The 13,863-nt window shown below is 47.5% G+C and overlaps 1 protein-coding gene and 1 pseudogene across 1 annotated transcript; both read right to left on the bottom strand.

Moving 5' to 3' along the window:
• Positions 1–547: 547 nt before the first annotated feature.
• On the bottom strand, positions 548–1,936 carry LOC136543340 (malonyl-coenzyme:anthocyanin 5-O-glucoside-6'''-O-malonyltransferase-like; annotated as a pseudogene).
• A 613-nt stretch (positions 1,937–2,549) lies between these two features.
• On the bottom strand, positions 2,550–6,514 carry LOC136543339 (uncharacterized). Its single transcript, XM_066535816.1, has 5 exons — positions 6,431–6,514; positions 3,735–4,024; positions 3,347–3,392; positions 2,962–3,037; positions 2,550–2,845 (listed from the first exon to the last, which is right to left on the bottom strand). Exons 1-5 carry the CDS (start codon positions 6,512–6,514, stop codon positions 2,550–2,552), a joined length of 792 nt encoding a protein of 263 aa, XP_066391913.1.
• Positions 6,515–13,863: the final 7,349 nt, after the last annotated feature.

Genomic DNA, 13,863 nt, shown 5'->3' with positions numbered 1-13,863 from the left:
CGGGGCGTTCGGCAACGCGAACGCGGTTCGGAACGTTGGTCGTGGGACGTTCGGCAACGCAATTTTGAATTGTAAATTTGAATTTTTTACGGGAAAACGTACTATAGGGGCGGTTCTAGATTGAACCGCCCCTACAAATACCTGTTTGTAGGGGCGGCTGGTACTACAGCCGCCCCTACAAATCAATTTGTAGGGGCGGCTGGTGTTTTCAGCCGCCCCTACAAATTACGAGTCGTCCCTACAAATCGATTTGTAGGGGCGGCTGGAAACACCAGCCGCCCCTACAAATTGATTTGTAGGGGCGGCCTGGGAACCGCCCCTACAAATACATGATTTGTAGAGACCCTTGCGTAGAGGTGGCTGGGCAAACCGCCCCTAGAAATGCTTTTTGTAGTAGTGAACAAGGGCAGCAAGTATATAAGTATATGAACACATGTTGCAGCCATATGTTTCATGGGTTTCAAATGTATGTTGCATATGTTTCTAGATATTTCAAAAGTGTATATTTTAAATGTTTTAGCTCTTTCTAACGTATGTTGTAAGTGTTTTATCTGGACGTTGCATAAGTTGCAACAACTATACACGTATGTTACAAGTATATGTTGCAAATGTTTCCGCTCTTTCAAATATATGTTGCAAACATATTGCATATGTTGCACTGCGAACGACCGAGTGTTTTGTTTGCTTGCAACACTCGATTTTCCTAGCCGTGTGGTTGCCTCGGTACGTCTCTGATCCAGCCTTGCCTCGGTCAGTAAACCCATCGGGAGCACCTCCCTGATGCAGTCCATCCACGCCTCCATGCTCGACGTCCCGATGTCGCGTACAGCTTCGTCAATGGAGGAGGCGATGGCGGCGCACGCGCTGAAGAGCCCCGCCTGCGCCAGCCGCGGCCAGCTCGCCCGTTGGTGCCAGCGCAAACGCTGGGCCGACGCAGTTGCCCAGGTACTTGTCCGGCAGGGGAGATTTCATCCGCGAGCGGTGGTCGACGGCTAAGGCCATGCAGGTCACCGGGCCCTCTCCGGAGCCGCCGCCGCCGCCCTCCTTGGCTCGCTGGTAGCACGACCAGACGAAGCCGAAGGTGGCGACCAGAGAGGAGCACCGGGGCGGCGCGACGCCGCGCCTCGTAGCCTCGTCGGCCACGGCGTCCTTGACGCGCTTCAGGTCGTCCTTGAACAGCGCGAACGTGGCCAAGAGCTGGTCGGCGGACATCTTGACGGACTCCAACTCTTCGCTGCTCGGCGCCCCTTGGACGAAGATGTCGTACAGGCGCCTGGGGTCGGGGAAGAGAGTCCGGTCGATGACAGGCGGCGGCAGCGGCGCTTCGGCGCCGCCGCCTCTGCAGGAAGTGCGTGGATCCAGAGCCGTCGCAGGCGGCGTGGTGCATGGTGACGCCGACGGCGAGACCTCGGCGCGGGGGAAGGAGCGTGGCCTGAACGGCGAGCAGCCTGCCGCCCTCGGGCAGCGGCGGCACGAGCGTGGCGATCTTGGCAACCTCCCGCGGCTCGTCGGTGGTGAGGCCGTCGAAGTGCGTGTCCGCGTCGTCGTCGTCGTCGCACTCGGCGACGGTGAAGGTGACGACGTCGTCACCCGGGCGGTAGTGCAGCTCGTAGCGGTCGGATGTGCCGGGGGTGAGGCGGACGCGGCCGGCGAGCGGGTAGAAGACGCGGAGGGCCTGGTGCAACGAGTCCCGGAGGTTGGAGATAATGGCGGCGACGTCGGCATCGGGGGCGAGGCGGTAGAGGAAGAGGCGCTCGACGGGCGGGGAGTGAAGAAAGAAGACGTCGAAGAAGGTGAGCGGGAGCGAGGTCTCCGGCGGTGACGGAGACGGCGGCACGAGGGTGGTTTCGTGTACGTGTACGCGGAGGCGAGGAGATGTCGAGGCAGTCGAGGAGGCCCCTGCAGGTGGCTGCTGCTGCTCCGGCGTCACGGCCATGGCGGCTTCCAATGTAGGACGAGCTTGCGGAAGGCCATGCCACTATGCGAGGTACATAAAGGGGTCACCGGGTCAGTGGTTGCTTTGCTTGGATGCTGAAAATTTGCCTCCTTGGCTTGTTCCTGTCAACTTCGTCTGCTCGCCTATTCGTCCTACTAATATTCTGGATGGTACGTTGCGTCATGCATGACAATAAAACATGAGCTTTTTAGGCCCCGAAAAAAAAGCATATTTTTATGGTATTTTTTTTTAACTTACATGTATGGTTCCGAAACAAAATTTCATTCTTTTTATAGCCTTTTGTCCATTTTTACCGGGTGTTAAGTCAAGGATAAAATAACCATTTTACCTCTAGCAAAAAAAAATAAAATACAAAGTTTTGTTTGTCTGTTGTATATTTAGAGTAATATTAAGTAAATAAATTCACACATAACCTTACATATAGGACACATACTCAAGTACACAAATATATTGCAATAAAATGAGCTTATCAAATGCATAAAAAATTTCAAAAATGCATTTCAATTAACTATAGTAAAGACGAGCAAGGATTTCATCTCGTAGTATGCTGAATTACATGGTTATACGACAGTAAAAGTTTACGAGACGTTCTTCACTCTAGCAGCTGATCTAACTCATCAAAGTCATCGTCCTCGTGATTTTGTACTCCTGATTCATCATTGTCAATCACCATGAGCTGATTGCCACGGGATCCGTCCTCGTGATATGGTACTCCCGATTCATCATTGTCAATCACCATGAGCTGATCGCCACGGGATAATCCTGTTCTCTCGTAGAACCCCTCCTGGGCATCCCATTCTTTGACGACTTCATCCATCTTGTCACCCAACAGCTTGTCACTCTGAAGGAGGTGCTTAGCATCTTCAGCTTCCACAATTTGGCTTGCCTCTGTCCAGGTGATAGGGGCAAACAAATAGCAGTTGGGTTAGGAACAGTGTTTGTCCAGAGTTTTACATAAAAGGAGAAGAAAATGCACATATCCAACAGTGAAAAATGACAGGCACCTGCAAGGGCCAATTCCTTTGCTTCTGCATACTCCTTTGACAATTTCTTGATGCTATCAAGATCAAACTCAGCACCCTAGAGGAAGATGAATAAATCAGTAACAGAAGCTTACCTGCATAATCTCTGTATTACAAATAAAAGAAAGGCTTTGCAGGCTGCCTTTTGTTTCTGTAATGATATATTTCCAACCCAAGACAGCATAATAATTCTTTAAGAAGATCTTATAGAAAATAAGAGGAAGCACAGGTTCATTTTACAGAAATTGTATTAAAACATAAAACTAGAAGGATCACGTTCTCACTTGCATATGCAAACCACAGAATCGTGTCATCGCCATGCTACCATGATAGGAATAGTACTATAAAATAGAAGCACAGAACTTACCAAGTCCATGCGCATATAACTTTCTGCTTGGGTATTTGCAAATAACCTGCAAACATAAAAGTTACAAGGAAAACATCAGCAGGCAATAAATTTAGCATTGTTTTTTTCGTTGACCAAATTATAGCCTTGTTTGCACAGGAAGAAACATGGGTAATAACCTGCACTTTGGAACAACATGCAAGACAGTGTAGCAAGGGTAAGGAACTTAAAGTGAATATTTGTGTCACCGATCTTGTTTGTTAGGCGCGATTGCTTACAGTACTAACACTCACATGTACATCATATCAAATAACAGTGATGCTACGTCTTGTTTAGATGTCTATTGGTGCAATTTACTCAAAACAAAAATACTAATGCTAAAGATCACGGTGGCAAAAGTCACACGTACTTGTCGCAGGCAAATTTTACTCGTTCGTTATGCAATGCACTCAATTCCTCAACCTGCTTGTCCCCATTGTCATCAATCAAATTCATGTAGCCAAACAAAAACATGCCCTTATTCAGATGCAGGATGGGCCGGCCGTGCCGGGCTGGCCACTGGAGGTGGCAGCCGCGCTGCTGGAGGAGGGGCCGCGCCGGGCTGCTCGCTGGAGGAGGGGCCGCCAGGATGGCCGCTGGAGGTGGCGGCCGCGCCGGACCAGCCCCGGCCGCGCGCGATGCACCAGGCGGGTGAAAGCTCTAGTTTGGTTTTGATGAATTGATGAAACCCTAAGTGCTAACCTAGTTTATCAAGTGATCATAAGATAGGTAGCACACTCCAAGTGGTGAAGCAAATGAAGATCATAACATGATGATGATGCCATGATGATGATCAAGTGCTTGGACTTGGAAAGAAGAAAGAGAAAAACAAAAAGCTCAAGGCAAAGGTATAAACCATAGGAGCTATTTTGTGTTAGTGATAAAGACACTTAGAGAGTGTGATCACATTTTGGTTTGATAGCCGTACTATTAAAAGGGGTGAAACTCGTATCCGAATGCGGTTATCAAAGTGCCACTAGATGCTCTAACTCATTGCATATGCATTTAGGATCTAGTGGAGAACTAACACCCTTGAAAATATTTATGAAAATATGGTAACACATGTGCACAAGGTGATACAGTTGGTGGTTGGCACATTTGATCAAGGGTGGTGAAGTTTAGGTGCAAGGGTAAGTAACTCCACCGGTGGAGTGTCCGTCCGTAGAGTGCAGACAGTCCGACGGTGCCACTGGCGCCCTAGACTGAAAAGACGGAGGTCACTGTAAGTGACCGGACGCTGGTCTCAGAGGCACCAACGCGTCCGGTCAAGTGTGGCATCTAAGACGCTAGCGTCGGTCAAACGACTGGACGCTGGGTCTTGGACTGACCGAACGCTGAGGTCCAGGGTTCGGTCCTATTGTCGAATAGCGCAGAGAAAAGTCACTGAGTGACCGGACGCTGGCAGGGTCCGGTCAAGCATGACCGGACGTGTCCGGTCGAAGAAATCCGTTTCTAGAACCTTACTGGAAACGACCGGACGCTGGAAGTTGAGCGTCCGGTCAGTTATAGCGCAGCGTCCGGTCAACACAAGTGACCGTTGAGATCAGGACACGTGGCTGTCGTCGGGCGACCGGACGCTGTGGTCCAGCGTCCGGTCAACATGACCGGAGCGTCCGGTCAGCCCGTGTTGTGCCCAGTGAAGGGGTACAACGGCTCTATTTCGTGGGGGCTTCTATTTAAGCCCCATGGCCGATTCAAGCTCACTCTCTTGGCCATTTTACATTGACGTAGCAACCTTATGAGCTTAGCCAAAGCCTTCCCACTCATCTCCATCATTGATTCATCATCTTCGTGAGATTGGGAGAGAATCCAAGTGCATTGCTTGAGTGTTTGCATCTAGAGGCACTTGGTGTTCGTGTTTCGCTGCGGATTTCGCTTGTTACTCTTGGTGGTTGCCGCCACCTAGATGGCTTGGAGCAGCAAGGATCGTTGAACGGAGGGTGGTGATTGTCTCCGGCTCCGATCATGGTGATTGTGAGGGGTTCTTGACCTTTCCCCGGCGGAGCGCCAAAAGGTACTCTAGTGGATTGCTCGTGGCTTGTGTGATCCTCATCTTGTGTTGGTTGTGCGGCACCCTATTGAGGGTTTGGCGTGTGATGCCAATTAGCGCGTGAACCTCTAAGTGAGTGAATCGCCACAACGAGGAGTAGCTTGCTGGCAAGCAAGTGAACCTCAGTAAAAAATCATTGTGTTCATCATTGATTCTGAGGTGATTGGTCTTCATTATTATTCATCCTTGTGATTGATTGGTTTCTTCATCTACACGGCGGTATAACCTTCTTGACCACTCTCTTTATATTACCGCAAACTAGTTGTCAAGCTCTTTAGTGTAGTTAGTTGTGAGAGCTTGGTTGGTTGGTTGGTGTGGCTCTTTAGTTTTTGGTGTTTCTAAAAAAATCCTTCGTTCAAACTAAAGACTTTAAAAGTTCTTGGTGTTTGTAGCTGTTAACTGAATCATTAACATTTTATTACGTTGGAAAAAAATGTAAACTTGTTGATTCACAAGCCACAAACAATCTGCTAATCGCCCTGCGGGTCGGCAGCTGGCAGCCACAGCGTGTAGTTTCGCGGCATGAAGTGGCAGATCTCCTCCCCACGCGTCGCGTTCAGCATCTCGAAGTAGCGGGCGTCCCAGCTCGTGGTGTTGGCGCGGCACATGGCGATCGCGGTCACTATTTGGTCAAAATGTTCCTCTCAACTACAGTTGGAGCAATCACAATGTGCTTTAAAAGCAGTCGATAGGAAATAAATTATTCCTTACAGACTGCCTATAGAGTAATTCATAGCAAAAGTCACCCGTAAACCTATGAACATGACATTGACAAGCCTTAGGCCTCGTTCGTTTTGGCCCGGAACGGTCCGGAACGTGGCCTGATCCGCCCGGATTGACATGGCTCGGTTCGAAGTCAGGTCGGGCTAGGATTGGTCGTTCGGTTAGATACGGCCCGGAAAGGAAACTGGCCAGGTTTGGCCATTCCGCCCCCTCCGTGGCCCGGAACAAAGCCACACCTCCTACCCTCCGGATCGGATCCTGGAGGGAGGCGGTGCGAGGTACGACGCGAGAACCAGAGGCGAGGCGACCACGAGCTCCCGCAGTGGGGGCGATGGCGGGGCGGCGCGAGGCGACGGCGACGGCGACGGCGACACCATCGACTCCAACCGTACGTCCTTCCCCTTCCTCATCCTTCTCGCCGGTGATCCCCTCGCTCTCCCCTTCGTCCTCGTCATCTCTCCCTCTAGGTTCTTGATCCTGGACGACGAGCACGATGATCTAGTTCTAGTTGAGATCCGCGGTGCGGGTACGTGGGATATGGATTAAATTTTGTGCTAGTGAGTTCTCCTCTTCCTTCCCCTTTTTTCTCCCTGGTGCTGCCTAGGGTTCATAGTTTTGGAAGTCAAGATTCTTTTTCTTATAAAGTATTGAAGCCTCGATTGGTTAATGATGAGTTGATGCAATTGCTTGGGTGTTCTGTTTACACACTGTTCCTTGTGTTCTGATTATAAAGTCTCTAGGTAATTCATGACAGGGGTTAGGAAATGTGGGTAGGTTCTTAGGTGGTGCTGAGTTGTTATATATGACAAATATATCGCGGTCCTAAATGAGAAGGTAGATGCCTAACATGATGCCTGTTATGTTTAATTGTGGTGCCTTCTTGCTGTATGAGTTTTGTCACCATATCCTAATATCCATGTGTCATGAGTTATGCAACTGCAAAGACAACTTATTTAGCAACTTTAGTCTAACTGAAAATTAACCATTTGATATGAGATGTCGTATTGTTTTGTTTTGTTTTCCAAAAGAGAGAAAAAAAGACACTGATTGGACCAAAGACTTGTCCAGGTAGCAGAGTACTAGTATACTCCTCGTAGCAAAATTGAAGTTGGCGTACTACAATATGTCATAATCCATGCTAGCTTATTTTGTGTTAATTATGACCATGGCTGCTGCTGAAACGCTGCAACTTATATTTAGTTTCTGAACTTCATTATGTATCCCGTGCATGCTTGTCTTCTATTAGTATAGCAACCTGGTTACGTATATGCTTCATCCATTTTAAGTGCTGACTGTAATGGTTTAGTTCAGTTTATAAATTGATTCCATACAATTTAATCATATTCGTAAGTCTATAGTAACTGTAACTTAAATATGAGTATTGCCTGCTAGGTCAAACATATGCTTAGATCATTGTAAACGTGGAAGTATGATATGAATGTGAGGAAAACATTGAAAACCACCTGCTAAGCGCAAACTTCTTGTCTGAACCAAATCAGCACCATGAATACCTAGTGATTTAATTATCTGGACCTACAGTAGATGCTTACTCATGTCTTGTCCATTCTATAAACGTCTGCATTGTAGAACTGGCCTCTGATGTATTTTACCATCATATGTCCGTCAGAAAACTTATTGCCATATAGTCTCTATTCTTCATTCTTATAAAAGCAAATTATAGCCACAATGTATAGCCTGTTCGCTTGCTCGTATACGATCGTGGATTATAAGCTAGAATAGTATTTTTTCTCTCACACCAAACCAGCTAGCAGTAAATAATCCACGATCGTTTACGGCCTGCCGAACAAGCTGTATAATAGATGCCATGTGCACTTGTGCTAATTCATGAAGATCCTAGTCACACCAGTGGTGCATCTTTATTTGGTGGAACTTATCTCTACTTGTAAAAATATTTTCATGTGTTGGTGCCACTCCGACGGTGTGGCAGCAACAGCAGTACCCAGCGGTATGCTTGTGCACTTGTGCTAATTCATGAAGATGCTAGTCTCCTTTTCAAATACCCACTCTGATTTAATGCCTGTGCACTCTAATTTTTAAATGGCATCTGCAGTGGTTACTAATTTAATTTTAGCAGTACTCGTTGCTTGCTTATTATACTTGCAACGCATATAATTTAATTAACTCTTGGCTTATACATGTACTATTGTATTTTACCTATAAAAGAATTTTCTGTTCTATATTTTAGAATTTGTTGCGAGATCTCATAGTATTATTTATACTATGATCAGCAGGACTATTCCTATTTTGGTTAGGAGCTAGGGCTAATGGATTATATATTTTTTGGAATTGCAGTTCTCCATTAGAATTTTAGTTAGGAGCTAGGGCTAATCTAATTTGTCACTATTCCTGATTATGAATCCAAATACTATTGTCATGCCTACGGAACTGATGTTGAACTTTTTGTCAACCAGGCTTGAGAGCAGGGGCGGACCCAGCACTAGGGCAGCCCAGGCCATGGCCCTAGTCGCGACCCATGTAACAAGGGAGCAAGCCTTCACTTTTTTTTTGGCCCATCAATCCATCGTTCCATCAACAACACAGGCAGCGAGCAAGTGAGCACCAACGGAGACAGAGTGAGAGCCGCTCGGCCTTGGCGAGTCGCGCAGGCGCAGGGGAGGCTCCACGACCGGCGGCTCCGCTAGTGCGCACCGGCGCGGCGCTGGCTGCGCCCAGCCGACAGCCTACGCTCACCGGCCCTCCGCTCCGTCTCTGCCCTCCGGCCTCCACGCTCCGGCTCCGGCGCTCCGCGGCGGCCAGCGGCGCAGCCTCGCCCCCTCCGCTGTGCGCTCCGTGGCGGCGCGGCCGGCAGCTCCTTCCTCTGTTCCTCACTTCCTCAGCCAGTCAGCCGGGTGCCGGACTGTCGGGCGCCCGCCTGCTGACCGGTGAGCCTCCTGCCCTCCTTCCTTGCAAGTTTGGATCTGACCGGTGAGCTGAACAGTTGAATACTTATGCGTTCATGCTCATCAAATGTCAGCGTAAATCATTTGTTCGTTTCAATTAGCATTTACAAAATGAGCATTCAATCTAAGATTTGGCCCTAGTCTTGGTCAATTCCTGGGTCCGCCACTGCTTGAGAGGCTTGAGTGTGCAGGAGGTCTAAGGTCTTCATATATTTATCAACATCACTAGATAACCTAGAGTTCTTGTAACTTCTATGAGAGATTTATGCTTCCGCCTGTTCAAACTCTATTTTGTCTTGATCAAGACTGAAAGACTGAAAGGATGATGCTTATTGATCAAGACTCTATTTTTGTTTGCTACTTGTCTGCTACTTCTCCCCTCATTTCAGTCCCTTGCTTTTCATACATGTAGATAAATGTTTACTGTCAAGTTGCTATCAAACAAGCTGCTAATGTATACTGTAAGTTGCTGTCGAACAAGTGACCTTGATTTGCTGTCAAACAAGTGTTTACATTGAGTCGTTAAAGTTTTTCATTCCTGGCCGAACGGGCCTCATGTTGTAGAGTATTGATTCCTGGGCCGGATCCATTGGTGACAAGGTTTCAGTGAACCACCCGGATTCACTCGATCTGGCCTATGAATAGAAACAGGCGTGTTTTCAACCTTGCACAATTGAACTAGGCCTTAAGAGTTTCGCGGTACAAAAAAAAATCTCGGCACCTCGATCGCCATTATGACTCATCCGTCGTTCTCGTCTAGTACAAATCAAGCCAAATCACTGTCGGTCATTCAACCGGCGGCAAGGCATTCGCCATCCGGTGAGGCCTACAAGCATACTGGACCGGGCCAACATTTGGTGACGGGTGCTTTGCCTTTGTGACCCAAAAGACCCAGACCCGATGGAAGCCCACGTGGCGACTCTAAAATTCAGAGAGCCTATAATAGTAAATTGGAAAAAAAATCTATTTTATCTGCCTGAATTATCCTCAAAGTCTAGTTTTCCTCTCTAAACTCGAAAACCGGGTAAGCCTCCTCCCTCAACTTTTAAAATAATTCATTTTACCTCCTTGACCCGGTTATAGGCGGTTTTCAAAGGCGGTTTTATCTTTATCTTTTTTATTTATTTTGGCTGAATTTTTTAAAAATCATAAAATACAAAATCCAATCTTCTTGGACTCCACATGAGTAGATCTACACACTGAATATATAATACGATATGCTTTAATATAAAGTTTTTGCTGTAACTTTAGATCTATGCTTTTCTGTAATTAATTCAAAGCTATAATTTCTAGGGTCCAATTGTGGTGAAATTTTTATGGTGAGCTAATTATTATATGATTGAACTGTAGTAAAAATTTCACTGCTCATTGGATCATGTATAACTGAGTTATAGATTTATTTATTTTATGCTTGTTAAATAGTTTTAAAATAGTTAAAAGTGTGTAAAAATAGAAGTGAGTATGAAATTTTTACTACAATTAAAGAATATAATAATTAGACCACCATAAAAATTTCATCACAATTGGAGCATAGAAACTACAGCTATGAATTAATTACAGAAAATCATAGATCTAAAGCTACAACAAAAACTTTTTACTAAAGAATACCATATTATATGTTTGTTGTGTAGATCTACTCATATGGAGTCCAAAAAATTGAATTTTTCATTTTATGATTTTTCTGTGATTTGATATGATTTTTCAAATATTCTGCCAAAATAAATAAAAAAGAAAAAGACAAAACCGTCTTTGAAAACCACCCATAACCGAGTCAGGGAGATAAAATGAATGATTTTAAAAGTCGAGGAAGGTGGTTTACTCGGTTTTCGAGTTCAGGGAGGAAAACTAAACATCGAGGATTGTTTAGGGAGATAAAATGAATTTTTTCCTAGTAAATTTATTTATTCCACTAGAAACATCTGCTCGGCTGCCTTTCTTGTACAGTTACTACGGCTGTGGCTGCATGTTCCTCTCCGGCTACTGTAGCTAACTGGCAGCATCGGCACAAACCACGAGCACAGCCGATCGGGGATAACAATCCGCCTCTCAAACACTCTGTCCCAAACGAAATGCAATTCTAGCTTCTGAATTTTGTTCTATAAAATGATGCACATGATATAGCGGAGTTTGTTTCGTTCCTTTAGAAACCGCGTGCGACATTTACTACCTAGCGGTACTACCTATGACGTTAGGATAATAGATTATCATTTTTTAAACAATTAGCTAATAGATTATCAGTGTATTTAAGGGCGCTCCCAATGCTATATGTAGGACTTGTTTGACTACACATAAATCCATCCTAATCTATACGGTTTGAGAGGGATTGAGGTAGAGCTTAAACTAAATTTCACCTCAATCCCTCATAAACCACAGGGATTGGGGTGGATTTGTGTCGGTGTGAAAAATAACCAACAAGTAAATATTTGTAGTTTTGTTGTACGTTGTGATCGGATGTGGCCTAGCACTCAATGATACAGGATTTATACTGGTTCAGACAACGTGCCCTACGTTCAGTTTCAGTCGATCGGTGACTTTTTTCCTGAGCCCAGGTGCTCGAAGTTTGCTGTGGGGTTACAAACGAGTGAGCAATGAGAAGGGGATGTTAGAGGTCCGGTCGGACTCTGAACCAAATGGAAGAGAGTGACAGATGCTCTAACGTGCACTAAGTATTGGAGCGTATGCTCTGTGTAGATGTCGAGTTCTAGAGCTGTTGAGCTATTCGAGTCCTTAGGTCGTCGAGTCCTCGAGTCGTCTAGCGTCCCCCTATTAGGAGAGAGCGCATCCCCTTTTATAGGTGAAAGGGATGTCCTTACAAGTCAGAGAGAAAGAGAGAGAGAGCATACTTGTGCTACCTAGTCTTGTTGCCAACGCTATCGGGTATGAGATGGTTGTCAGCGCTCACAACATTGTTTATGCTCTAACACGTATGGAAGGTTGTGGAGTGTCCGTCTGTCATAGCCTGGTGGCACCGTCCTGTAGATGCGCAGGGTATGGCAAGGTACGGTCCTCGGTATTGCGGTTGACTTAAGCGCCTTATCTTATCTGCTCCGCCTGCGCCCTAGGCCCACACCGAGTGGGCGTCCCTGGTCAGTTGCTCCCAGTTGGCCCCAATCGTGTCAGTCAGGAAAGAGCAGCGAGCAGAGGTCCGGCGTATCCTCGGTCGAAGAAAAGGGGTCGAACGAGGCAGAGCCCGCGACCCAAAGGTCGGGCGAGGCCGAGCCCCCGACACAGAGGTCGGCCCTTTCTACCCCTCACTTAAAAGGTGCCCTGAGCAGTTGTCGAACCCATCGGTGGGCCAACCTTTAAAATCTTGGTCCTAGATGGGCCATAGGAGCGTTTTTAGCTCCGTATCCCTCTTTCCTGTGACGGGCCATGGCCCGTTCATGAAGGCCTTGGTCGGAGGTGCCGGTTAGGGACCGGATCGTGGTCTTAGCCTGTTATTGTGTATCTGGGCCGGTCCAGGCGTGTGCTGTCATTGCACCGCCTGATGGGCCGAGTTTTATAGGGAAGCGGGTCCATTAGGGACCCCGAGTTTATGAACCCGACAGGAGCCCCCGAGCCCCTTTGAGACTTCTATGAAGTCATGAAGGGGCTGTTATTGGAACTTTGGTGTTCCCCCCTTTGTTTGTTGTACCGCGTAGGTTAACCAAATAGGATTTAGGCACCTAGTCTCCATGTGGAGGACTGGCAAAGGCCGTGGAGGCGCATAAAGTGGATACGGGCGCCTAGCCCCTGAGGAAGGGATTGGCGAAGGCCACGGAGGCGCGCCATGCAGATATAGGCGCCCAGCCCCTGAGGAGGAGACTCGCTGGTAATCCGTTTTCCATCGGGTGCGCGCGAGCGCTCCTGGTGGATGTAGCCCCCGAGCCTGTGGCTGACTGAGGAGTTGATCGGAGGCTGAGTACCTTGGTACTCTTTTTTGGGGCTACGGACCCTTGTGTCTCTTCCGGTCAGGGTGTTCGCTCATGTGAAAGGTCCTTGTGTGGTTTTGGTAATTGAGTGACAACCTAGGTTGCAAGTGTGAAGGGCAAGTTGGAGGCTTTGGAGCGATGGACCATGTGGCGGTGAAGCTTGAGCAAGACTCAGCGCCGATGGACGAAGGAAATAGTGAAAAGCAAGTGATGTTAAGATCGATGAACCAATATGATCATGTGATGATACAAAGTGGATCATATCACTGTTGATCATGTTGCTGCATGTGTTGCTTCAACATTAGAGGAGATGAAATGGAATGCGCATGGCAAAGGTATAACCTAGAGTAACCGGACACTCAGGGCTTGCGTTCGGTCAGTGCTGACGTACGCTGATGTGGTGGCGTGAGGAACAGCAGTGATGCGTGGCAGTCGAAGAATGACTGGACTTAGGTGTTGTGTCCGATCGTGCAGGATCGGACGCTTTCGGTCACAAAATAGAGGCTCGGGGAGCTCTCTAGAAATGACTGAACTTTTGCTGGTCTATGTACGGTCATGATCAGACTGACGCGTCTGGTCGTGAATGGAACCTCTCTAGAAACGATCGAACTCGGCAGAGGTGCGTCCGATCTTGGCACTGTGCTGTGTCCGGTCATCACTTGATCATTGGTGTGTGGTAGCTGACCGTTGAGATCAAGCGACTGAGGTTGAATGGAGGCGACACGTGGCATGCATCCGTTGATTGAACGCTGGACCGGGTGCGTCCGGTCGATCTGACCGGAGCGTTCGATCGCCCCGAGCAGTGCCCAGTGAAGGGTTACAACGGCTCTATTTTTGTGGGGGTTATAAATAGAAGGTGGTCTTGGCTATGGCTAAGGCCGAGCACCTTTGGGG

Source organism: Miscanthus floridulus, chromosome 3, assembly GCF_019320115.1.
Source record: "Miscanthus floridulus cultivar M001 chromosome 3, ASM1932011v1, whole genome shotgun sequence".
Taxonomy (NCBI): domain Eukaryota; kingdom Viridiplantae; phylum Streptophyta; class Magnoliopsida; order Poales; family Poaceae; genus Miscanthus; species Miscanthus floridulus.
The sequence above is the reverse complement of the archived record's forward strand: the minus strand, read 5'-3'. Positions and strand labels throughout refer to the sequence as shown.

What these genes read in the sequence shown, in the direction of transcription:
- LOC136543339 (XM_066535816.1), bottom strand. Translation starts at nt 6,514, where the DNA reads ATGGTGTCGCCGTCGCCGTCGCCGTCGCCTCGCGCCGCCCCGCCATCG. An exon ending in TCGTGGTCGCCTCGCCTCTG is followed by an intron (nt 4,025 to 6,430) that starts GTTCTCGCGTCG and finishes AAACCAAACTAG; the next exon opens with AGCTTTCACCCGCCTGGTGC. An exon ending in GTAAAATTTGCCTGCGACAA is followed by an intron (nt 3,393 to 3,734) that starts GTACGTGTGACT and finishes TTATGTTTGCAG; the next exon opens with GTTATTTGCAAATACCCAAG.